Source organism: Ips typographus, linkage group LG12 (assembly GCF_016097725.1).
Source record: "Ips typographus isolate SLU linkage group LG12, UJ_Ityp_2.0, whole genome shotgun sequence".
In the NCBI taxonomy this organism is placed as follows: Eukaryota; Metazoa; Arthropoda; class Insecta; order Coleoptera; family Curculionidae; genus Ips; species Ips typographus.
In genome coordinates, this window is record NC_138433.1 from 350,203 (window position 1) to 375,828 (window position 25,626).

Here is a 25,626-nt window from a genome sequence, read left to right on the forward strand (position 1 = left end):
ATGAGAGACGATGTCATGCGTCACTAAAAATTTGAAATAAGCAAGTCATGAAACTGTTGTTTACGTTTATATAAGTTTTGTTCTTTTTCCACCCAAAAACAGGCTGCTATTGCACCAATTAGCAAATAAAGTTCCGTTCTAAGGTGAAACCTGTGTACTTTCTTTCGGTGTATGAATCCACAACAAACTGATGCAAAATCTAGCATTACAGTGGGAGATTTAAACATTATAGGAAGTAATGCCCACTTTAGAAGTGGTTAATATGCCATTGGTATCTTAATAACTACTTTAGTGGATATACAGTGTGTTCCAACCACTTACAAAGTTTAGTAAAGTAGGCCTGGTGGTATACACCCACTCGAAGCTGGTTCTAACAGGAAGAATTATCACGTACCAGTAACTGGTAAGGATAAACAGCATCTCCCTGTATATTTCCATTTTGCTGTAAGGGTGAATGATGTAGAAATATTGGCCGGTGGCGTGTCGTCTGGTTTCTGCGTTCATTTGACTTCGATTTCGAAAGTTTCTAGAATAATAACTCCATTACTCCTCAGCAAGGGGAAGAGAGAAGAAAACCATTTTTTCTCTGTCCCTTCCAGCGTGAAACCCAACTTTGTCTTCAAATTGAACAAGAATAAAGTGAGAAATGGTACCGTTTAGTAATTTCTAGACCACAATCTGGTGCTAAGCATTTCCGGAACCATCTGACAAGTTTTTGTGATGGTGCTGCGTTGGGTGGTAGTTTGGCCAATCCTCCGTGGTCTTCTGGTAAGTTGCAAGCGTGCACAGCGGTGATATCTTTAGAATATCTCATTTTGTTACTTCAAACATGTGACATTGACTGCTGCTGCTACACCTGAAAGTCGATTGGAGCACGAGATAAAATATTGGAAAGTAGTAGCCCTCTAGCGGCTAAACGGGGCAACTTAGCTGCGCCCGCTCAACGTCACGTGGTAGCTCTGTTTATTAGCTTTCTTTTGTTATACGGTGGTTTTATACAGAGTGTTTCAAATAAGCGAGTTATGGACGATTTTATGGAACAGTGCACGGAATTTTAATCGAAATTAGGGATTTTCTGGGCCTACTATACTACCGGCGACCATTTTAGATTTTTCTCAATCAAAGTGATTTTTTGAACCTGGGGAACACAAATCTGACGTCCATTTTGCTCCAACTGGCACCGTTTCGGGGATGATCTTGAAATTATGTCAAATTTGACACTTTAGGGCGTGGCACCCTTAAAAAATGACATTTTGACAAATGACACTTTACGTCATTTTTGTACCATTAACCTGAAGGTATTTAAGCGGTTGAGGTTAATTTTGAAAATAAAAATTTTCTGAAAAAAATCAAGTCACACCCTTGAAAATTCTTGACAATTGTAGTTTTTAATTTTTCAAGCTCAAACGGTGCAAGGTATCAAAAAAGTGTATGGAAGGTAAAAATTGCATCCCATCGAGGTGCATTTTGTGGTCAAAATTTCAGACCTCTAACCTGAAACGTTCCTGAGATATTGAGCAAAAACTGCAAAAAAAGAGAGTCAACTTTGACGCCCTCTAACGGCTAAACGGGGCAACTTAGCCGTGTCCGCTCAACGTCACGTGATAGCCCCGTTCATTAGCTTTCTTTTGTTATACGGTGTGTTTATACAGGGTGTTTCAAATAAGCGAGTTTCTGCAAAATTGCACGAAATTTTAATCTAAATTAGGGATTTTCTGGGCCTACTATACTAACGGCGACCATTTTGGATTTTTCTCAATCAAAGTGATTTTTTTAACTAATTTGAACCTGGGGAACACAAATCTGACGTCCATTTTGCTCTAACTGGCACCGTTTCGATGATAATCTTGAAATTATGTCAAATTTGACACTTTAGGGCGTGGCACCCTTGAAAAATGACATTTTGACAAATGACACTTTACGTCACTTTTGTACTATTAACCTGAAGGTATTTAAGCAGTTAAGGTTAATTTTGAAAAAAATTTCTGAAAAAAATCAGAAGGTACCACCATTGAAAATTCTTGACAATTCTAGTTTTTAATTTTTCAAGGTGCACCGGCAAGGTACCAAAAAAGTGTATGGAAGGTAAAAGTTGCATCCCATCGAGCTGCATTTTGTGGTAAAAATTTCAGACCTCTAACCTGAAACGTTCCTGAGATATTGAGCAAAAACTGCATAATCAACTTTGACGCCCCCTAGCGGCTAAACGGGACAACTTAGCCGTACCCGCTCACCGTCACGCAATAGCCCCGTTCATTAGCGTTCTTTTGTTATACGACGGTTTTATACAGAGTGTTTCAAATAAGCGAGTTATAGACCATTTTCTGGAAAAACGCACCAAAATTTTGCTCAAAGTGGGAATTTCTGCTTTCGAAGAGGATGGTCAAAGTAGGCTGCTAGAGCAAAAACAATTGAATATCGATACAAACATTTTACATCAAATTTGGAACACCCTGTATATTCAAGATGGAGCGGCCTTTAGGAATTGTTTGCACCAAATAAAACACTTGTTCAAATAATCCATTATATTAACGTAATATACTGGGTGAATCTTATTTGCCGTGCATTTTTAGGTTAGGTTAGGATCAAATTTGGAATCCTTAGTTGGTCTCGTAGTCTGGATGTTTGGCCAGTTGATTTAATAACGGTTTAGCCTCCTCATCCTAATTAACACCAAATTAATGATAATAACAAAATTTAAATAATTTGCAAACACTTACCGAAATACCAGTATTAACCAGTTTGTACAGCTCCTTCAAGTCATTCCTGTAGTCCAAAGAGTCAACAGGAAAAGCCCTAAAACATCAGCAGGGTTAATTCAAATACGGTGCACTTTAGCAAAAAAATCTTACCTTAAATCGTCATTGGTTTGTAAAACGGGCGTGAACCAATTTTTTTTAGCCACCGCTCCTCTACAGGACGGCGAAAAAACGTACGTCCTACAAAAAAATTCCCCTACTCTTTCTATCCAGGCCGAAGTGACGCAATAAATGGCACGTCAGTTCCAAGAGTTGTCGTTTCATTGATATTTCGCGGTTTTGAAGGTTAGCAAAGGACAGAAACATATTGTTTGACAATTGACAGTTTGACAATGACACAGTTGTTTACTGATTTGACAAGACTCTCTCGAGAGTGAGGTTAATAAATATAAATGAGAGCGGAAAATTAAATCAGTGCCGTTTAATACTTGAATTGTGCAGGCTAGTGTTGGTTATAGTGACTAAACTGTGTGTGTGTGTGTGTTTTTTCTTGATGGGAAACCTGCAAAGTAAGGTAAGCAGCAACCAACTTGTGTATGTCACATAAAACACCTAAATTGGCCGCTATTTGCCCTCAATGTACTGTTTGGGCATTTTCGGTTACCGAAAACATGAAAAACACAAATACAACCCACACAAAATAATGAATTTTAAGTTACAACGGGAAAAGTTTGATGAAACTGTCAAGAAACGTCAAGCCAGCGCCAACCTCGAATTTTCCCCGATTGGTTCACGAAACATAATGGCGTCCAAATTCCGTCTCGGTTATTGTACAAGTGATAGACAAGGAACGACAATTATTACGTCACTTTGACCAATCACAAGCTACTCCTACACAGGGTGTATGTTTTAACTCACCTACAGCATGCTGGTAAGGGTTTGCAATCGGGAATGTCTCTGGATTGACAATTATTCAGTAAAATCCCGCACAAAAGTGTGACGTTAATCAACAAAGTTTTGTGTGAAACCTGTTTGAACAGAAAAATCTTAGATAGAAGAACTTAATAACTTAAGGATAATGGAAACCGTGAAATCAGACGCTGCTATTGGTCAACTCTGTATTTCTATAGCAAAAAGAGTACTTACCATTTTGTTAGAGGCTTTATCTTGACTGGCTGAAAGGTTTGGCAGGGTTTGCCTTTTATACCTTTTTGGTGTTGTTTTCATTTGGTAGAAATTTACGATTTTCCCGAAGTATAGTTGGAATCAAACGACATTAACCGGAAAACGCTTCATTGAACTTTTGCCTTTAAACATTAACCGGTACATATCGGTGAAATTGAGCGGATACTAGACATTTGGCGCCCTTAATCACTTTCCCAACTCAGTTCAACTAGTTTAAGGGAAACCTAACCAGTTAAAGCTTTTATTGTAAATTAATTCGTACAAAATTGTACTTTTTGCAAAAATGTTATTTTTGTCAATTTTTGAATGATTGTAACTTTTTTATTTGATTTGTTATAGATTTCTTTTAAACTCCATTAGAAAGGAGGATAGAAAATACTACAAAATGAGCCAAAACTGGCCTCTCTAGCTCTTCACGTTACCGAGATATTGAATTTCAAAAAGTAGTAAAAAAGACTCTTAATACCACCCCAATTCATTCAATTTTTAGTAAAAACCGACTGACTGAAATGGTTCAAATGTAAAATTTTAGGTCTAACTCTGTTAGTTTTTGAGATATCAAAATACCGACTGCACCAGCGTCTTTTCCGGGAAATTTTAACATAAAATGACACCGAGACGTCAACTGTAACTTGACAAATAAAAAAGTTGTATTTTTTGACGGTTCCAGGACGCCATTTTGAATTTTCTGTCAAAATATTGACTTGCACCTCATTTTAAAGGAAATTTCGCGTAGTTTGAAGAAATGACAGACAAAATGGCGTCCCAGGCCGCCATTTTGAATTTTCTGTCAAAATATTGACTTGCACCTCATTTTAAAGGAAATTTTACGTAATTTCAAGAAATGACTGACAAAATGGCGTCACAGGCCGCCATTTTGAATTTCCTGTAAAAAGTAGTAAAAAAGCTTTTTTTCTACTTATTTCACCTAATTTATGCTAATTTATGCACCTAACCTTTGCTGTGCATTGGAACCTTCCTGGAGCAAAAATTGCCAAAATTGCACTTTTTGCAAAAATGTCATTTTTTCAATTTTTCAAACAAGTTACGTTAAAATATCATGGAAAACAAAAGATAGAGCAGATTTCAAGCTTTCCAAAAATATCCTCACACGAGTTGATTGATCGTACCGTTGAACCGCTAGAGGGCGTCAAAGTTCCCTCACTATAAAATCACAAACTTTTTTGACACACGCTGCTTTGACCCTAAATTACTCCCTTATTTGACAAGTTACGTCAAAATGTGATAGAAAACAAAAGATAGAGCAGACTTCAAGCTTTCTAAAAATATCCCCACAAGAGTTGATTGATTATACCGTTTGGCCGCTAGAGGGCGTCAAAGTTTCATAAAATTACATATTTTGTGACACCCGCTGCTTTGACCCTAAATTACTCCCTTATTTGACAAGTTACGTCAAAATGTCATAGAAAATAAAAGATAGAGCAGACTTCAAGCTTTCCAAAATATCCCCACAAGAGTTGATTGATTACACCGTTTGGCCGCTAGAGGGCGTCAAAGTTTCATAAAATTACATATTTTGTGACACCCGCTGCTTTGACCCTAAATTACTCCCTTATTTGACAAGTTACGTCAAAATGTCATAGAAAATAAAAGATAGAGCAGACTTCAAGCTTTCCAAAAATATCACCACACGAGTTGATTGATTACACCGTTTGGCCGCTAGAGGGCGTCAAAGTTTCATAAAATTACATATTTTGTGACACCCGCTGCTTTGACCCTAAATTACTCCCTTATTTGACAAGTTACGTCAAAATGTCATAGAAAATAAAAGATAGAGCAGACTTCAAGCTTTCCAAAAATATCACCACACTAGTTGATTGATTACACCGTTTGGCCGCTAGAGGGCGTCAAAGTTTCTTAAAATTACATATTTTGTGACACCCGTTGCTTTGACCCTAAATTACTCCCTTATTTGACAAGTTACGTCAAAATGTCATAGAAAACAAAAGATAGAGCAGACTTCAAGCTTTCCAAAAATATCCCCACAAGAGTTGATTGATTACACCGTTTGGCCGCTAGAGGGCGTCAAAGTTTCATAAAATTACATATTTTGTGACACCCGCTGCTTTGACCCTAAATTACTCCCTTATTTGACAAGTTACGTCAAAATGTCATAGAAAACAAAAGATAGAGCAGACTTCAAGCTTTCCAAAAATATCACCACACGAGTTGATTGATTACACCGTTTGGCCGCTAGAGGGCGTCAAAGTTTCTTAAAATTACATATTTTGTGACACCCGTTGCTTTGACCCTAAATTACTCCCTTATTTGACAAGTTACGTCAAAATGTCATAGAAAATAAAAGATAGAGCAGACTTCAAGCTTTCCAAAAATATCACCACACTAGTTGATTGATTACACCGTTTGGCCGCTAGAGGGCGTCAAAGTTTCATAAAATTACATATTTTGTGACACCCGCTGCTTTGACCCTAAATTACTCCCTTATTTGACAAGTTACGTCAAAATGTCATAGAAAACAAAAGATAGAGCAGATTTCAAGCTTTCCAAAAATATCACCACACTAGTTGATTGATTACACCGTTTGGCCGCTAGAGGGCGTCAAAGTTTCTTAAAATTACATATTTTGTGACACCCGTTGCTTTGACCCTAAATTACTCCCTTATTTGACAAGTTACGTCAAAATGTCATAGAAAACAAAAGATAGAGCAGATTTCAAGCTTTCCAAAAATATCACCACACGAGTTGATTGATTACACCGTTTGGCCACTAGAGGGCGTCAAAATTACTTAAAATCACCTATTTTGTGACACTCGTTGCTTTGACCTTAAATTACTCATTTATTTGACAAGTTACGTTAAAATATCATGGAAAACAAAAGATAGAGCAGATTTCAAGCTTTCCAAAAATATCCCCCCATAAGTTTGTTGATTACACCGTTTGGCCGCTAGAGGGCGTCAAAGTTCCTTGACCATAAAATCACATATTTTTTTGCAATTTATAATACAGACCACCCTGTACGTCTGGCTCTAGTGCTGCACCCCCCCACCCTTGTTTTGTTGTTTGCCAGTCATTGACTTTTCACACTTCTTTCCGCACAGTATACGCGCCTTTACAGAGTGTAACAGTTACGAAAACAGCCCTTAACCGGCAGTTAAAGTTACAAGGCTACAAGGATGGGGAGGCGGTTGACATGGCACCTAAAAATCAAACCGACACCGACCTAAAACGGCCTTAAGCGTTATGTTCCCTTCAGTCGTTGTTCGTCTGCTGTACACGATCCTGCTACGCAATTCGGTTTTCCCCTTCCGTGGTGTAGAAATGTAGCCCTCTCCTCTAATTCCATTCATTTTTCCCCTGGAAAAACCTGGACATGTGATATTTTACGTGGTGAATCATAATGGACAGGCAACAGGACAGTTCGCCGGACTTGTCCCTGAAACTACGTCGTGGCTCGAGCGATTCCAGAGATTCGTTCTACATGGACTTTGATCGTGGAATCGACTCGGATATCGAGGAGATGGCAACCACGTCGGGGGCGGATTTTGGCGGTGACACCACCGGGGAAATTACCACCCCCGTCATTAAAACCGAAGGCACCAGGTACATTTTGTTTACCAATTCCCTACGCAATGGAATTGTCCACCCTGTGTAATATTGAAATAACTTTTGATTTGGGATCCTTAAACGACGCCCTGTTAAGGGGGTAGTCTGTTCGTTTAACACATTTAAGTCCCCTTTATTGCCTCAACTATATAATTGTTGGTAAATTGGGTGTATTATTGTTGTTATAAGGCTCAGTCGCGTTTTTGTTATTGTGTGCAGCTGGCCGACGATTCCCCCTCAAAACATGAGCGGAGGTAGCAGGAGCAGCGCTGCTTTAAGGGGGCGCGATCCCCTGTTACCCTCCCCCGCCACCCCTCAGGCCGTCATCGTGTCCCCGGAAACTTTAAGTCACTCTTCCCCATCCAAATCCACTGCCAAACACTTGGGACATACGGTACAAATACAGGAACACAAGTAAGTACTACTGTGCACAGTACAGGGTGATTGATTGTTGATTGAGTCAACTTTGATGCCCTCTAGCGGCCAAACGGTGTAATCAACAAACTTATGGGGGGATATTTTTGGAAAGCTTGAAATCTGCTCTATCTTTTGTTTTCCATGATATTTTGATGTAACCTGTCAAATAAGGGAGTAATTTAAGGTAAAAGCAGTGGGTGTCAAAAAATATGTGATTTTATGGTGAAGGAACTTTGACGCCCTCTAGCGGTTCAACGATACGATCAATCAACTCGTGTGAGGATATTTTTGGAAAGCTTGAAATCTGCTCTATCTTTTGTTTTCTATGACATTTTGACGTAACTTGTCAAATAAGGGAGTAATTTAGGGTCAAAGCAGCGGGTGTCACAAAATATGTGATTTTAAGAAACTTTGACTCCCTCTAGCGGCCAAACGGTGTAATCAACAAACTTATGGGGGGATAGTTTCGGAAAGCTTGAAATCTGATCTATCTTTTGTTTTCCATAATATTTTGACGTAACTTGTCAAATAAATGAGTAATTTAGGGTCAAAGCGGCGTGTGTCAAAAAATTTGTGATTTTATGGTGAGGGAACTTTAACGCCCTCTAGCGGCCAAACCGTTCAACCTATTAACCCTCGTTGGGGCATTTTTAGAAATCTCATTTCATTGGCTATCCATTGACGTATCAAACTTCACCAAAAATAGTGCAATTAAGCGAGTTTTTGAGGATTAAACAAAAGGGTGTACCAAGAAAGTGTTAAAAAAATTGGTCAACTTTGACGCCCTCTAGCGGCCGAACCGTCTAACCTGTCAAGCCAAGTAGGGATATTTTTAGAAAGCTCATTTCATTGGCTATCCATCGACGTATAAAACTTTACTAAAAAAAGAGCAATTAAGCGAGTTTTTGAGGATTAAACAAAAGGATGCACCAAGAAAGTGATACAAAAATTGGTCAGCTTTGACGCCCTCTAGCGGCCAAACCGTCTAATCTGTTAAGCTAAGTAAGGATACTTTTAGAAAGCTCATTTCATTGGCTATCCATTGACGTATAAAACTCTACCAAAAATAGTGAAATTAAGCGAGTTTTTGAGGATTAAACAAAAGAATGCACCAAGAAAGTGATAAAAAAGTTGGTCAATTTTGACGCCCCCTAGCGGCCAAACCGACTAACCTATCAAGCATTGGAAGGATATTTTTAGAAAGCTTATTTCATTGGCTATCCATTGACGTATAAAACTTTACTAAAAGTAGTGCAATTAAGCGAGTTTTTGAGGATTAAACAAAAGGATGCACCAAGAAAGTGATACAAAAGTTGGTCAGCTTTGACGCCCTCTAGCGGCCAAACCGTCTAATCTGTTAAGCTAAGTAAGGATACTTTTAGAAAGCTCATTTCATTGGCTATCCATTGACGTATAAAACTCTACCAAAAATAGTGCAATTAAGCGAGTTTTTGTGGATTAAACAAAAGAATGCACCAAGAAAGTGATTCAAAAATTGGTCAACTTTGTCGCCCCCTAGCGGCCAAACCGACTAACCTATCAAGCATAGTAGGGATATTTTTAGAAAGCCCATTTCATTGCCTATCCATTGACGTATAAAACTTTACCAAAAGAAAGGCAATTAAGCGAGTTTTTGAGGATTAAACAAAAGAATGCACCAAGAAAGTGATTCAAAAATTGGTCAACTTTGACGCCCTCTAGCGGCCAAACCGTCTAACCTATCAAGCCTAGTAGGGATATTTTTAGAAAGCTCATTTCATTGGCTATCCATTGACGTATAAAACTTCACCAAAAATAGTGCAATTAAGCGAGTTTTTGAGGATTAAACAAAAGCATGCACCAAGAAAGTGATAAAAAAAATTAACGCCCTCTAGTGACCAAACGGTCCAATCTAATAACCCCAGTTGGGGTATTTTTAGAAAGCTCAGAATGAAAAATATCTCAGAAACGGATACAGATCGGGCAACACTGTAACGACCAGTTGACATCTGTCAAAATTAGTCACGTGACCTTTAAAACTAAAAAAATTGGTAAATTAAATTTAGACAGTTTTGTAAAAACTGAAATTGCAAAAGACACGTGACTTTGATTATGCCATTTTAGAGGTTGCAACACTGTCCAAGCCGACTGACACCTGTCAAAAACACGTGACCTTAAAAATCACCTTGTACAGTGACCAATCACAAATTAGTTGTACGAGATGTTTTGATCGTTTCAGAACCCTCCAGACAGCCCCCTTGACCATATCGAGCTACTACTACCATCAGCATCATTTCCCGGTGGTGAGAAGACTGAGCAGGGCGGAAAAACAAGTGGAATGGCGACAATTGGGGGCGTAAGTATCCATATTTTTCGCCCTCGTTGCATGTGGAAAAGCACAAAAAACTCCATTATCGCATTCCGTTGAACGGCGTGTATTTGTGCCAAACTAGGTTATGGTAAACGCACGCCACAAAAGGCCTACTATATACAGTGTGTCCGTGGAGTATGGAATAAATTCGATTAAAATTCAGGGAATTATCTGACTTATCTTATACAGGGTGTCCAAAATCTAGGTCATCGACAAAACCGTGACAGTTTCGGCCAAAATGACTGTTGGGGTGTCTCAAAACATTTTTATTTCCGGGAAATATCTGCAAAACTTTGTAAAAAAAAAAAAATGTTAAAAACCTTGACTTTAACGCCATCTAGCGGTCAAACTATCGCACCAACTTTGAAGCTTTGTGAAACTTGACTTTGACGGCCTCTGGCGGACAATTGGGGCAACCGATCTGAGCTATCTAAGCCATCTTTTCACTTCAATCACTTTTAAGGTCGTCAACTGTCAAATAAGCTAAGTTATGGAGAATTTTAAGTGCACGAAAATCTCGTTATTTCTTCGGACATGCTGTATATTAAACGTTTCAGGGACGCACTGGCCACAACACTGTCGGCCCTTTACGGGAAACTGTTGGTGGTAATGGGAACGGCGTTTCCAATGGCGGAGGTGATATCCACTTATATACCCCCCTCCTTCTACGAGGCCTACTATCTCTATCTCTACATCGGCAGTATGTTTTTCCTGTTTTACATGTACACGGTACTGCTCCGGGACAAAAGACGTATCAAGAAAAAGGACAAGGCAACTAACAGTAAGTTATATTAATAGTTTTATCCTACCAAATGGCGCATTTCTTTTCCGGATTCATGGGACTGTTTACGGGGCAATTAAACTCGCGGGCAAAGTCCTGAGAATTGCTCAAAACCCCTATAATCCGGAAAATTCCCGGTGAATGTACGGAAGTTTTCATTCGGTTCCTGGCCTCGTCGATTCGTTGTTGGCCGCACCAAACTTGCGCAAAATTCAGGAAAAACAATTGTTTGGCTGTCAAATTTAGGCCTTGAAAGGCCAAAAGGATCTTAATATTACACACCCAATTGTAAGCAACTTTACCAGGTAGACATTCGTCAGCCAGGGGGTTCTGGTTCAACCAGGCCTGGTAAGCCCTGAACGACTCCTTCAAACCGCCATTATCCGCAATATTCTCGCCCTGGGTCAGATAACCGTCTATGGGCACCTTGATTTGGGGCAAAACGTACTGGCTGTACTGGTCTATCATGCATTGGGCCTTTTCGTAAAAATTCCTGATCGAAGAGTCGCGCCACCACATCATCAAGTTGCCTTGTTGATCGAAAAGCCTGCCTAAAGATCATCCGTATACTGCTCTGTCAAATGTCATTGAAATGTCACAAGAGTGATGACGCGTGCAATCGCACTGGCTACGTTTATGTCGCGTAACGTTAATCCGATTACTGAAGCTTTGTAAATAAGCCAAATAAATAGAGAACTGACACTGATGACAGCATTCCTATTTTGTCGTAATCACCTGTCAAAGCATAGAAGAGTTGTTTTTGTGATTACTTCGTTCACTTGTCTTGATTAACGTCAAATGTCAAATTATTCAATCTCGTTTAAAATAGTGACGTTTTCAATCCTGTTTTAATCTCCTACTAGTAAATCAAAATGTTTATATCGATTTACTTCGGACTGAATAAGCGGATTCGATTTGCTCGATAGAAACGTAGCCAGTGACAAAGTAAACTGTCCATCCCAGAGGGCTGGTGGCAGTGACGTAGTAACTATGGTCGTTCTTTTTTTTATTACTTGCGAACCGAGCGAGATGGATAATTAATACTTCGTGTGTGTTCGTTCGGGTTCGGCGCAATTATTTTTGATTTTTTGACGTTTGTCGAGTTGTAGCGTGACGCAATAAATGGTGACGTCAAATTCAAGTTCACTCGTTTCGGATTCGAACGCGTCATGATCCAAAAGTCACGTGATTTTCGTGTAATTTTGTAATTATGGTGTCACGTGACTTTTAGATTGTAACGCTTTTGGACCTGATATCTTGGGTTGAAAGCGCCTTTAGATCAGGAATGTAAAATTTATGGGTGGAAATTAAAACTTGATATGATGTCAATTTTGACAGTTTTGGGCGTGGCATCCTTGCAAAATTACATTATGACAAATGACACTTTACGTCATTTTTGTACTATTAACTTGAAGGTATTTAAGCGGTCACCCTTGAAATTCTTGACAATTCTAGTTTTTAATTTTTCAAGGTCAAACGGTGCATGGTACCAAAAAAGTGTATAGAAGGTAAAAGTTGCATCCCATCGAGGTGCATTTGTGATAAAAATGTCAGACCTCTAATCTGAAACGTTCCTGAGATATTGAGCAAAAAACGTGAGTCAACTTTGACGCCCTCTAGAGGCTAAACGTGGCAACTTAGCGGCGGCCGCTCAACGTCACGTGATAGCCCCGTTCATTAGCTTTCTTTTGTTATACGGTGGTTTTATACAGAATGTTTCAAATAAGCCAGTTATAGACGATTTTCTGGAGAAGTACACGAAAATTTAATCTAAATTAGGGATTTTTTGGCCCTACTATACTAACGGCGACCATTTTGGATTTTCCTTAATTAAAATAATTTTTTTAACTAATTTGAACTTGGGGAACACAAATCTGACGTCCATTTTGCTCTAACTGGCACCGTTTTCGAAATGACTTTGAAATTATGTCAATTTTGACACTTTAGGGCGTGGCACCCTTGAAAAATGACATTTTGACAAATGACACTTTACGTCATTTTTGTACTATTAACCTGAAGGTATTTAAGCAGTTGAGGTTAATTTAAAAAAAAAAAAAATTCTGAAAAAAATCAGAGGGTCACCACCCTTGAAAATTCTTGACAATTCTAGTTTTTTATTTTTCAAGGTCAAACGGTGCATGGTACCAAAAAAGTGTATAGAAGGTAAAAGTTGTATCCCATCGAGGTGCATTTTGTGGTAAAAATTCCAGACCTCTAACCTAAAACGTTCCTGAGATATTGAGGAAAAACTATAAAAAACGAGAGTCAACTTTGACGCCCTCTTGCGGCTAAACGGGGCAACTTAGACGCGCCCGCTGAACGTCACATGATAGCCACGTTCATTAACTTTCTTTTGTTATACGGTGTGTTTATACAGGGTGTTTCAAATAAGCGAGTTATAGACGATTTTCTGGAGAAGTGCACGAAAATTTAATCTAAATTAGGGATTTTTTTGGCCCTACTATACTAACGGGGACCATTTTGGATTTTTCTCAATCAAAGTGATTTTTTGAACTAATTTGAACCTGGGGAACACAAATCTGACGTCCATTTTGCTCTAACTGGCACCGTTTTCGAAATGACCTTGAAATTATGTCAATTTTGACACTTTAGGGCGTGACACCCTTGAAAAATGACATTTTGACAAATGACACTTTACGTCATTTTTGTACTATTAACCTGAAGGTATTTAAGCAGTTGAGGTAAATTTTGAAAAAAAAAAATCCTGAATAAAATCAGAGGGCACCCTTGAAAATTCTTGACAATTCCAGTTTTTTATTTTTCAAGGTCAAACGGTGCATGGTACCAAAAAAGTGTATAGAAAGTAAAAGTTGCATCCCATCGAGGTGCATTTTGTGGGAAAAATTCCAGACCTCTAACCTGAAACGTTCCTGAGATATTGAGGAAAAACTATAAAAAACGAGAGTCAACTTTGACGTCCTCTAGCGGCTAAACGGGGCAACTTAGACGCGCCCGCTGAACGTCACATGATAGCCACGTTCATTAACTTTCTTTTGTTTTACGATGTGTTTATACAGGGTGTTTCAAATAAGCGAGTTATGGACGATTTTCTGGAGAAGTGCACGAAAATTTAATCTAAATTAGGGATTTTTTTGGCCCTACTATACTAACGGGGACCATTTTGGATTTTTCTCAATCAAAGTGATTTTTTGAACTAATTTGAACCTGGGGAACACAAATCTGACGTCCATTTTGCTCTAACTGGCACCGTTTTCGAAATGACTTTGAAATTATGTCAATTTTGACACTTTAGGGCGTGGCACCCTTGAAAAATGACATTTTGACAAATGACACTTTACGTCATTTTTGTACTATTAACCTGAAGGTATTTAAGCAGTTGAGGTTAATTTTGAAAAAAAAAAAATTCTGAAAAAAATCATAGGGTCACCACCCTTGAAAATTCTTGACAATTCTAGTTTTTTTTTTTTCAAGGTAATACTGTGCATGGTACCAAAAAAGTGTATAGAAAGTAAAAGTTGCATCCCATCGAGGTGCATTTTGTGGGAAAAATTCCAGACCTCTAACCTGAAACGTTCCTGAGATATTGAGGAAAAACTGCAAAAAACGAGAGTCAACTTTGACGTCCTCTAGCGGCTAAACGGGGCAACTTAGACGCGCCCGCTCAACGTCACGTGATAGCCCCGTTCATTAACTTTCTTTTGTTATACGGTGTGTTTATACAGGGTGTTTCAAATAAGCGAGTTATGGACCATTTACTAGAAAAGTGCACTAAAATTTTGCTCAAATTGAAAATTTCTGCTTTCGAGGAGGGTGGTCAAAGTAGGCTGTTAGAGCAAAAACAATTGAATATCGATACAAACATTTTACATCGAGTAGGCCTAGAATTTGACGTAGATTCCAAAAATCGAATAAAAAATTATAAGTTTGGTTTGTTGCTCAAATTGGGGACACCCTGTATACTACAGTGACATGAGTAACTTTCAATCTGACGTCACCATTGGAGAATGTACCTTTGTCATCAAATCCGTGGGTGATTTCATGTCCTATCACCACACCAATACCGCCAAAGTTGAGGGCTTTGGGAAAGTGTTTGTGGTAAAATGGCGGCTGCAAGATTCCTACGCCATCTATACAAGAAAAATCATCAAACAAAATGGCTTAATACAGACCTGCAGGAAACATGATTTGGTTCTTGTTTCGGCTGTAGTAGGCGTTGACCACGGCTGGGGAGGTGCTCCACAAGGTCCTATTGACTTGCGAGCCCAATTTCCGTTGCTCAGCCCTGCTCAGGTGCCTGAGAATGCTCAGGACATTTTCAAAGAAACAGTCCGCACCAATGTCCACGTCGTAGTAACGCATTGATAGTTCTAAAAGTCAATTTTTGCTGTCAAACGTCAAAAGATGGCGCAGTTGCGCTCACCCGTGCCGTTTAGGACAAAATCAGGAAAACCAATCTTCAAATCCATATTGTCGATCTTCATTCTGGCGTACCGTTTGGTGTGCGCGTCGATCCACGCGCTCTCCTCCAGAATACCCTTGAAGGAGGCCACCAAAGCCCGAGTCATTCCGATCGTGTCCAGTTTACTGTTGGCGTCAAAGTAGCGCCGCACGAAGAGCGCCCCCAACGCCATCCCCATGTGGGTGTTTACTTGGGTGACGCAAAACTGCCACCTGGGGGGCTGTTTCTCCCTTCCGTACAACACAAAGTTGAAACGTTGTTTCAGCTCCAGGAATCGCGAGTCCAGGTTGTTTAGTCTGTGCCGCACGAATCGCCAGATCAAGTAGTTTTGGATTACTTTCCGATTGGTGGTACTGAGTAATTGTACTAGTTCGAGCAGGTATTTGACGCAGTAGACTGCAACTGGTGTGCGCAGGTTCACTTCAGTGCCTGTTAAAATGTTATTTTTTTGACAGTGACAGAGCTATCACAGAACTGACCTAGAACAATGTTAAAGTAAGCTTCCCAGTTGTACTGAGGAAAATACAGGGTGAGGGAACTCAAATCGGTTTTCAAGTATATTTCCGAAATATTCCTTCGTTCTTCTGTGGAAGCCATTATTTGTGCTAAAGACGTTTCGAAATCCACCAACTCATCCACGTCCCCCTCTATATTGACCACATTTCCCCCCAGAAGCCTTCCAGTACCAATTATAAGAATCTTGTAGGCTCTGACGTATTTAACGTTCTTTGGATCGGCAAAGTACTCCTTGGTGGGCAAACCCAAACTGGTCTGGTCAATGTGAACGATGTACTGATTGGCGTTCTTCATGTCCGGTCCTATCCACTGGGAGATCAACACGTCATTGTTCAACAACCTTAACCTGTAATAATCCAGTGACAATCACAAGAGTTAGACCAGGAGGAGTGAGGACCTTCCGAGGAGGTTAAAGAGGTCGTAACGCGATTCCGTCCAATTGGAATCGAGCAAAGGCCAACCCCCTAACATCTCAATAACCGTTATCAAGGGTTGACTCCCTCTTTCCAAAATTAGTGGCTCATTCATGCAAGACTGGTAGAATAATTTGGATTTTATTGTTGCATCTTCAGTGTGGTTGAATTGGATTTTGTTGTTGAAAATTGTCTGGTCCAGAAGAGGTACTCTAAGTTTGGTTGATGTGTGTGTTTCTGGTAGCTCTTCCAGAAGGTTCTTAAGCACTTGATCCAGGTTCTCTCTAATTATTTCAAAAGTGTCGTAGGACGACCTGTCTGGAGGGATGGTAAAGTACTTCCTCCACCTGCCACACGCGTAACCGTAGAAATCTTCGCAAGGGTCCACTTCCGGATCCATATACTTTTTCATTATCTCACCTAATTTAAACCAAAATTGAAGACCATAACATTAAATCATCTAAGAATATACAAGTGTGGTAAATCCAAAACCGACCATAGGAAAACCGTGTAACTGACAGAGAAACGTAGATAATTGCATGCGCGGGACAAAGACAGTAAACAAAAAAAATACCAAGTAGGCCATATTTCTAGCGCGCTGTTGCCAAACGCCGTAAGTTTGTCGAGGGTATTGAATACTTACGGCAACAGCGCGCTAAAAATATGGCCTACTTGATATTTTTTTTGTTTACTGTCTTTCTCCCGCGCATGCAATTACCTACGTTTCTCTGTCCGTTACACGGTTTTCCTATGGTCGCTTTTGGATTTACCACACCTGTATTTACTTTGCAACTTCCTTATCTCTTCCCTACTCATCTGGTTGTGCCAGAAAAGCTGTTCTTCCTGGCCACCAGACTCGTCCTCAGTAATATTGACCATAACAACCAGCACTGAACGTTCAGGACCATCGAAACTACCATTAACAACATCAGGCAAGCCTACAGTAGGAGCGGTTGTGGTAAAATTAACCTCATCATCGTCCATAACCCTGAAGTCATCCAATTGATAGCACAACCCTTGTTTGGGGTTGAAGATTTCGCAAACGTAGTCGCGTTTCTCTCTGGCGGTATCATCAGGCTGCTTCACGAAGATGACGACGTCCGGGTGGAAGATGGTTTTGGTGTCCTTGAGGATTTCGCGGTGATCTTCGTGTTCCAGCACCTCGGGCAGTTCGTACTGGTCGTAGTGTTTGGTTATGTATGCCTGGTTTGAGGGTTTTGCGGCCAAAATTCCGTAAATTAGTGCAACGAGGCTGGTTTTGATGTTTAACATGTCACTGGTTTTGGTTAATTACTGTGACTGTGAACGGTGTTGCCAAATTGTATTTATTGACGGTAGAAGATACGGTCAAAATGCCTAGCTAAGTTTGAACTGCCAAAAGCACAGTTTGTAGAGACAGTCAGGTACAAAATCGCGTCTAAAACCCACTTGGAGTGAGAAAATGACTGTTTTAAGCACATTTTTAGAATCCTCATTAAATTTCCTATCCAATAACCTAAAAACCCACTTCAAAATTTAGTACAGTCAGGGAGAAAAGCGGTGTCAAAGTTTGAACTGTCAGGAAAACAATTTGTAAAGACAGTCAGGTACAAAATCGCGTCTAAAACCCACTTGGAGTGGGAAAATTACTGATTTAAGCACATTTTTGGAATCTTCATTAAATTTCCTTTCGATAACCTAAAAAAACATTACAAAATTTAGTACAGTCAGGGAGAAAAGCGGTGTCAAAGTTTGAACTGTCAAAAACACAATTTGTAGAGACAGTCAGATACAAAATCACGTCTAAAACCCACTTGGAGTGGGAAAATGACAGTTTTAAGCACATTTTTAGAATCCTCATTAAATTTCCTATCCAATAACCTAAAAAAACACTTCAAAATTTAGTACAGTCAGGGAGAAAAGCGGTGTCAAAGTTTGAACTGCCAAAAACACAGTTTGTAAAGACAGTCAGGTACAAAATCGCGTCTAAAACCCACTTGGAGTGGGAAAATGACAGTTTTAAGCACATTTTTGGAATCCTCATTAAATTTCCTATCCAATAACATAAAAAACCACTTCAAAATTTAGTACAGTCAGGAAGAAAAGCGGTGTCAAAGTTTGAACTGCCAAAAACACAGTTTGTAGAGACAGTCAGGTACAAAATCGCGTCTAAAAGTCACTTGGAGTGAGAAAGCTGCTGATTTAAGCACATTTTTAGAATCTTCATTAAATTTCCTATCCAATAACCTAAAAAAACACTTCAAAATTTAGTACAGTCAGGGAGAAAAGCGGTGTCAAAGTTTGAACTGTCAAAAACACAATTTGTAGAGACAGTCAGATACAAAATCACGTCTAAAACCCACTTGGAGTGAGAAAGCTGCTGATTTAAGCACATTTTTGGAATCCTCATTAAATTTCCTATCCGATAACCTAAAAAAACACTTCAAAATTTAGTACAGTCAGGGATAAAAGCGGTGTCAAAGTTTGAACTGTCAGGAAAACAATTTGTAAAGACAGTCAGGTACAAAATCGCGTCTAAAACCCACTTGGAGTGGGAAAATTACTGATTTAAGCACATTTTTGGAATCTTCATTAAATTTCCTTTCGATAACCTAAAAAAACATTACAAAATTTAGTACAGTCAGGGAGAAAAGTGATGTCAAAATTTGAAAGGATAGTCAGGGACAAAATCGCCTGTAAAACCCACTTGGGGTGAGAAAGCTGCTGTTTTAAGCACATTTTTGGAATCCTCATTAAATTTCCTATCCAATAACCTAAAAAAACACTTCAAAATTTAGTACGGTCAGGGAGAAAAGCGGTGTCAAAGTTTGAACTGTCAAAAGCACAGTTTGTAGAGACAGTCAGGTACAAAATCGCGTCTAAAACCCACTTGGAGTGAGAAAATGACAGTTTTAAGCACATTTTTGGAATCCTCATTAAATGTCCTATCCAATAACCTAAAAAACCACTTTAAAATTTAGTACAGTCAGGGAGAAAAGCGGTGTCAAAGTTTGAACTGTCAAAAGCACAGTTTGTAGAGACAGTCAGGTACAAAATCGCGTCTAAAAGCCACTTGGAGTGAGAAAGCTGCTGATTTAAGCACATTTTTGGAATCCTCATTAAATTTCCTATCCGATAACCTAAAAAAACACTTCAAAATTTAGTACAGTCAGGGATAAAAGTGGTGTCAAAGTTTGAACTGCCAAAAACACAGTTTGTAGAGACAGTCAGGTACAAAATCGCGTCTAAAACCCACTTGGAGTGAGAAAATGACAGTTTTAAGCACATTTTTGGAATCCTCATTAAATTTCCTACTCGATAACCTAAAAAACCAATTCAAAATTTGGTACAGTCAGGGAGAAAAGCGGTATCAAACTTTGAACTGCCAAAAGCACACTTTGTAGAGACAGTCAGATACAAAATCGCGTCTAAAACCCACTTGGAGTGAGAAAATGACAGTTTTAAGCACATTTTTAGAATCCTCATTAAATTTCCTATTCAATAAACTAAAAAAACCCTACAAAATTTGGTACAGTCAGGGAGAAAAGCGGTGTCAAAGTTTGAACTGCCAAAAGCACAGTTTGTAGAAACAGTCAGGTACAAAATCGCGTCTAAAAACCACTTGGAGTGGGAAAATTACTCATTTAAGCACATTTTTGGAATCTTCATTAAATTTCCTTTCGATAACCTAAAAAAACATTACAAAATTTAGTACAGTCAGGGAGAAAAGTGATGTCAAAGTTTGAAAGGATAGTCAGGGACAAAATCGCCTGTAAAACCCACTTGGGGTGAGAAAGCTGCTGTTTTAAGCACATTTTTGGAATCCTCATTAAATTTCCTACTATATAACCTAAAAAAACACTTCAAAATTTAGTGCAGTCAGGGAGAAAAGCGGTGTCAAAGTTTGAACTGTCAGGAAAACAGTTTGTAAAGACAGTCAGGTACAAAATCGCGTCTAAAACCCACTTGGGGTGAGAAAGCTGCTGTTTTAAGCACATTTTTGGAATCCTCATTAAATTTCCTACTATATAACCTAAAAAAACACTTCAAAATTTAGTGCAGTCAGGGAGAAAAGCGGTGTCAAAGTTTGAACTGTCAAAAGCACAGTTTGTAGAGACAGTCAGGTACAAAATCGCGTCTAAAACCCACTAGGAGTGAGAAAATGACTGTTTTAAGCACATTTTTAGAATCCTCATTAAATTTCCTATCCAATAACCTAAAAAAACACTTCAAAATTTAGTACAGTCAGGAAGAAAAGCGGTGTCAAAATTTGAACTGCCAAAAACACAGTTTGTAGAGACAGTCAGGTACAAAATCGCGTCTAAAACCCACTTGGAGTGGGAAAATTACTGATTTAAGCACATTTTTGGAATCCTCATTAAATTTCCTATCCAATAACATAAAAAACCACTTCAAAATTTAGTACAGTCAGGAAGAAAAGCGGTGTCAAAGTTTGAACTGCCAAAAACACAGTTTGTAGAGACAGTCAGGTACAAAATTGCGTCTAAAAGCCACTTGGAGTGAGAAAGCTGCTGATTTAAGCACATTTTTAGAATCCTCATTAAATTTCCTATCCGATAACCTAAAAAACCACTTTAAAATTTAGTACAGTCAGGGATAAAAGTGGTGTCAAAGTTTGAACTGCCAAAAACACAGTTTGTAGAGACAGTCAGGTACAAAATTGCGTCTAAAAGCCACTTGGAGTGAGAAAGCTGCTGATTTAAGCACATTTTTAGAATCCTCATTAAATTTCCTATCCAATAACCTAAAAAAACACTTCAAAATTTAGTACAGTCAGGGAGAAAAGCGGTGTCAAAGTTTGAACTGCCAAAAACACAGTTTGTAAAGACAGTCAGGTACAAAATCGCGTCTAAAAGCCACTTGGAGTGAGAAAGCTGCTGATTTAAGCACATTTTTGGAATCCTCATTAAATTTCCTATCCAATAACCTAAAAAAACACTTCAAAATTTAGTACAGTCAGGGAGAAAAGCGGTGTCAAAGTTTGAACTGTCAGGAAAACAGTTTGTAGAGACAGTCAGGCACAAAATCGCGTCTAAAACCCACTTGGAGTGAGAAAATGACAGTTTTAAGCACATTTTTGGAATCCTCATTAAATTTCCTATCCAATAACCTAAAAAACCACTTTAAAAGTTAGTACAGTCAGGGAGAAAAGCGGTGTCAAAGTTTGAACTGCCAAAAACACAGTTTGTAAAGACAGTCAGGTACAAAATCGCGTCTAAAACCCACTTGGAGTGGGAAAATTACTGATTTAAGCACATTTTTGGAATCCTCATTAAATTTCCTATCCAATAACATAAAAAACCACTTCAAAATTTAGTACAGTCAGGAAGAAAAGCGGTGTCAAAGTTTGAACTGCCAAAAACACAGTTTGTAGAGACAGTCAGGTACAAAATCGCGTCTAAAAGCCACTTGGAGTGAGAAAGCTGCTGATTTAAGCACATTTTTAGAATCCTCATTAAATTTCCTATCCAATAACCTAAAAAACCACTTCAAAATTTAGTACAGTCAGGAAGAAAAGCGGTGTCAAAGTTTGAACTGCCAAAAACACAGTTTGTAAAGACAGTCAGGTACAAAATCGCGTCTAAAACCCACTTGGAGTGGGAAAATTACTGATTTAAGCACATTTTTGGAATCCTCATTAAATTTCCTATCCAATAACATAAAAAAACACTTCAAAATTTAGTACAGTCAGGGAGAAAAGCGGTGTCAAAGTTTGAACTGTCAAAAACACAATTTGTAGAGACAGTCAGATACAAAATCACGTCTAAAACCCACTTGGAGTGGGAAAATGACAGTTTTAAGCACATTTTTAGAATCCTCATTAAATTTCCTATTCAATAACCTAAAAAAACACTTCAAAATTTAGTACAGTCAGGGAGAAAAGCGGTGTCAAAGTTTGAACTGCCAGGAAAACAGTTTGTAAAGACAGTCAGGTACAAAATCGCGTCTAAAAGCCACTTGGAGTGAGAAAGCTGCTGATTTAAGCACATTTTTAGAATCCTCATTAAATTTCCTATCCAATAACATAAAAAACCACTTCAAAATTTAGTACAGTCAGGGAGAAAAGCGGTGTCAAAGTTTGAACTGCCAAAAACACAGTTTGTAAAGACAGTCAGGTACAAAATCGCGTCTAAAACCCACTTGGAGTGGGAAATAACTGATTTAAGCACATTTTTGGAATCCTCATTAAATTTCCTATCCAATAACATAAAAAACCACTTCAAAATTTAGTACAGTCAGGGAGAAAAGCGGTGTCAAAGTTTGAACTGCCAGGAAAACAGTTTGTAAAGACAGTCAGGTACAAAATCGCGTCTAAAAGCCACTTGGAGTGAGAAAGCTGCTGATTTAAGCACATTTTTAGAATCCTCATTAAATTTCCTATCCAATAACATAAAAAACCACTTCAAAATTTAGTACAGTCAGGGAGAAAAGCGGTGTCAAAGTTTGAACTGTCAAAAACACAATTTGTAGAGACAGTCAGATACAAAATCACGTCTAAAACCCACTTGGAGTGGGAAAATGACAGTTTTAAGCACATTTTTAGAATCCTCATTAAATTTCCTATTCAATAACATAAAAAAACACTTCAAAATTTAGTACAGTCAGGGAGAAAAGCGGTGTCAAAGTTTGAACTGCCAAAAACACAGTTTGTAGAGACAGTCAGGTACAAAATCGCGTCTAAAACCCACTAGGAGTGAGAAAATGACTGTTTTAAGCACATTTTTAGAATCCTCATTAAATTTCCTATCCAATAACCTAAAAAAACACTTCAAAATTTAGTACAGTCAGGAAGAAAAGCGGTGTCAAAATTTGAACTGCCAAAAACACAGTTTGTAGAGACAGTCAGGTACAAAATCGCGTCTAAAACCCACTTGGAGTGGGAAAATTACTGATTTAAGCACATTTTTGGAATCCTCATTAAATTTCCTATCCAATAACATAAAAAACCACTTCAAAATTTAGTACAGTCAGGAAGAAAAGCGGTGTCAAAGTTTGAACTGCCAAAAACACAGTTTGTAGAGACAGTCAGGTACAAAATTGCGTCTAAAAGCCACTTGGAGTGAGAAAGCTGCTGATTTAAGCACATTTTTAGAATCCTCATTAAATTTCCTATCCGATAACCTAAAAAACCACTTTAAAATTTAGTACAGTCAGGGATAAAAGTGGTGTCAAAGTTTGAACTGCCAAAAACACAGTTTGTAGAGACAGTCAGGTACAAAATTGCGTCTAAAAGCCACTTGGAGTGAGAAAGCTGCTGATTTAAGCACATTTTTAGAATCCTCATTAAATTTCCTATCCAATAACCTAAAAAAACACTTCAAAATTTAGTACAGTCAGGGAGAAAAGCGGTGTCAAAGTTTGAACTGCCAAAAACACAGTTTGTAAAGACAGTCAGGTACAAAATCGCGTCTAAAAGCCACTTGGAGTGAGAAAGCTGCTGATTTAAGCACATTTTTGGAATCCTCATTAAATTTCCTATCCAATAACCTAAAAAAACACTTCAAAATTTAGTACAGTCAGGGAGAAAAGCGGTGTCAAAGTTTGAACTGTCAGGAAAACAGTTTGTAGAGACAGTCAGGCACAAAATCGCGTCTAAAACCCACTTGGAGTGAGAAAATGACAGTTTTAAGCACATTTTTGGAATCCTCATTAAATTTCCTATCCAATAACCTAAAAAACCACTTTAAAAGTTAGTACAGTCAGGGAGAAAAGCGGTGTCAAAGTTTGAACTGCCAAAAACACAGTTTGTAAAGACAGTCAGGTACAAAATCGCGTCTAAAACCCACTTGGAGTGGGAAAATTACTGATTTAAGCACATTTTTGGAATCCTCATTAAATTTCCTATCCAATAACATAAAAAACCACTTCAAAATTTAGTACAGTCAGGAAGAAAAGCGGTGTCAAAGTTTGAACTGCCAAAAACACAGTTTGTAGAGACAGTCAGGTACAAAATCGCGTCTAAAAGCCACTTGGAGTGAGAAAGCTGCTGATTTAAGCACATTTTTAGAATCCTCATTAAATTTCCTATCCAATAACCTAAAAAACCACTTCAAAATTTAGTACAGTCAGGAAGAAAAGCGGTGTCAAAGTTTGAACTGCCAAAAACACAGTTTGTAAAGACAGTCAGGTACAAAATCGCGTCTAAAACCCACTTGGAGTGGGAAAATTACTGATTTAAGCACATTTTTGGAATCCTCATTAAATTTCCTATCCAATAACATAAAAAAACACTTCAAAATTTAGTACAGTCAGGGAGAAAAGCGGTGTCAAAGTTTGAACTGTCAAAAACACAATTTGTAGAGACAGTCAGATACAAAATCACGTCTAAAACCCACTTGGAGTGGGAAAATGACAGTTTTAAGCACATTTTTAGAATCCTCATTAAATTTCCTATTCAATAACATAAAAAAACACTTCAAAATTTAGTACAGTCAGGGAGAAAAGCGGTGTCAAAGTTTGAACTGTCAAAAGCACAGTTTGTAGAGACAGTCAGGTACAAAATCGCGTCTAAAACCCACTAGGAGTGAGAAAATGACTGTTTTAAGCACATTTTTAGAATCCTCATTAAATTTCCTATCCAATAACCTAAAAAAACACTTCAAAATTTAGTACAGTCAGGAAGAAAAGCGGTGTCAAAATTTGAACTGCCAAAAACACAGTTTGTAGAGACAGTCAGGTACAAAATCGCGTCTAAAACCCACTTGGAGTGGGAAAATTACTGATTTAAGCACATTTTTGGAATCCTCATTAAATTTCCTATCCAATAACATAAAAAACCACTTCAAAATTTAGTACAGTCAGGAAGAAAAGCGGTGTCAAAGTTTGAACTGCCAAAAACACAGTTTGTAGAGACAGTCAGGTACAAAATTGCGTCTAAAAGCCACTTGGAGTGAGAAAGCTGCTGATTTAAGCACATTTTTAGAATCCTCATTAAATTTCCTATCCGATAACCTAAAAAACCACTTTAAAATTTAGTACAGTCAGGGATAAAAGTGGTGTCAAAGTTTGAACTGCCAAAAACACAGTTTGTAGAGACAGTCAGGTACAAAATTGCGTCTAAAAGCCACTTGGAGTGAGAAAGCTGCTGATTTAAGCACATTTTTAGAATCCTCATTAAATTTCCTATCCAATAACCTAAAAAAACACTTCAAAATTTAGTACAGTCAGGGAGAAAAGCGGTGTCAAAGTTTGAACTGCCAAAAACACAGTTTGTAAAGACAGTCAGGTACAAAATCGCG

General features: G+C 38.4%; 4 protein-coding genes across 11 annotated transcripts in view; 1 reads left to right on the forward strand and 3 right to left on the reverse strand.

Annotated features, from left to right (window-relative positions):
* LOC145736348 (potassium/sodium hyperpolarization-activated cyclic nucleotide-gated channel 2-like) overlaps positions 1 to 25,626 on the reverse strand; it is a 37,938-nt gene that overhangs the window by 5,408 nt on the left and 6,904 nt on the right. For all 4 annotated transcript variants that reach the window (XM_081990729.1, XM_081990725.1, XM_081990728.1 and 1 more), the window contains exons 2-3: positions 654 to 856; positions 322 to 526 (exon numbers count right to left, since the gene is read on the reverse strand). In XM_081990729.1, coding sequence (XP_081846855.1) covers positions 322 to 526; positions 654 to 814 — 366 coding nt within the window. In that variant the 5' untranslated portion in view covers positions 815 to 856. The remainder of the gene's footprint in view (positions 1 to 321; positions 527 to 653; positions 857 to 25,626) is intronic.
* Positions 2,508 to 4,767, reverse strand: LOC145736385 (uncharacterized). Its single transcript, XM_081990803.1, has 5 exons — positions 3,846 to 4,767; positions 3,618 to 3,727; positions 2,853 to 2,939; positions 2,721 to 2,796; positions 2,508 to 2,663 (listed from the first exon to the last, which is right to left on the reverse strand). The coding sequence occupies exons 1-5, from the start codon at positions 3,924 to 3,926 to the stop codon at positions 2,601 to 2,603; spliced, it is 417 nt and encodes a 138-aa protein (XP_081846929.1). The 5' UTR covers positions 3,927 to 4,767; the 3' UTR covers positions 2,508 to 2,600.
* Positions 6,969 to 25,626, forward strand: part of LOC145736341 (proton channel OtopLc-like) — a 28,555-nt gene continuing 9,897 nt past the window's right edge. For all 4 annotated transcript variants that reach the window (XR_014179904.1, XR_014179902.1, XR_014179903.1 and 1 more), the window contains exons 1-4: positions 6,969 to 7,466; positions 7,689 to 7,883; positions 10,105 to 10,221; positions 10,794 to 11,017. Coding sequence is in view for 1 of the 4 variants with exons in the window: in XM_081990714.1 (XP_081846840.1) it covers positions 7,264 to 7,466; positions 7,689 to 7,883; positions 10,105 to 10,221; positions 10,794 to 11,017 (739 nt within the window). In the remaining 3 variants the exon portion in view is untranslated. The remainder of the gene's footprint in view (positions 7,467 to 7,688; positions 7,884 to 10,104; positions 10,222 to 10,793; positions 11,018 to 25,626) is intronic.
* Positions 11,008 to 17,723, reverse strand: LOC145736339 (neprilysin-4-like). Of its 2 annotated transcripts, none has more exons than XM_081990710.1 (8): positions 17,173 to 17,723; positions 16,372 to 16,807; positions 15,938 to 16,320; positions 15,420 to 15,887; positions 15,169 to 15,366; positions 15,010 to 15,126; positions 11,320 to 11,568; positions 11,008 to 11,265 (listed from the first exon to the last, which is right to left on the reverse strand). In XM_081990710.1, exons 1-8 carry the CDS (start codon positions 17,657 to 17,659, stop codon positions 11,042 to 11,044), a joined length of 2,562 nt encoding a protein of 853 aa, XP_081846836.1. In that variant the 5' UTR covers positions 17,660 to 17,723; the 3' UTR covers positions 11,008 to 11,041. The 2 variants fall into 2 exon arrangements, with proteins under 2 accessions (XP_081846836.1, XP_081846837.1); XM_081990711.1 differs by having other exon boundaries at positions 15,010 to 15,117; positions 17,173 to 17,721.

What these genes read in the sequence shown, in the direction of transcription:
- LOC145736339 (XM_081990710.1), bottom strand. Translation starts at nt 17,659, where the DNA reads ATGTTAAACATCAAAACCAGCCTCGTTGCACTAATTTACGGAATTTTG. An exon ending in TTTTGTCCTAAACGGCACGG is followed by an intron (nt 15,367 to 15,419) that starts GTGAGCGCAACT and finishes ATTGACTTTTAG; the next exon opens with AACTATCAATGCGTTACTAC. An exon ending in GGCTGACGAATGTCTACCTG is followed by an intron (nt 11,266 to 11,319) that starts GTAAAGTTGCTT and finishes TGGCCTTTCAAG; the next exon opens with GCCTAAATTTGACAGCCAAA.
- LOC145736385 (XM_081990803.1), bottom strand. Translation starts at nt 3,926, where the DNA reads ATGAAAACAACACCAAAAAGGTATAAAAGGCAAACCCTGCCAAACCTT. An exon ending in ATAAAGCCTCTAACAAAATG is followed by an intron (nt 3,728 to 3,845) that starts GTAAGTACTCTT and finishes CTGTTCAAACAG; the next exon opens with GTTTCACACAAAACTTTGTT. An exon ending in CAAACCAATGACGATTTAAG is followed by an intron (nt 2,797 to 2,852) that starts GTAAGATTTTTT and finishes CTGATGTTTTAG; the next exon opens with GGCTTTTCCTGTTGACTCTT.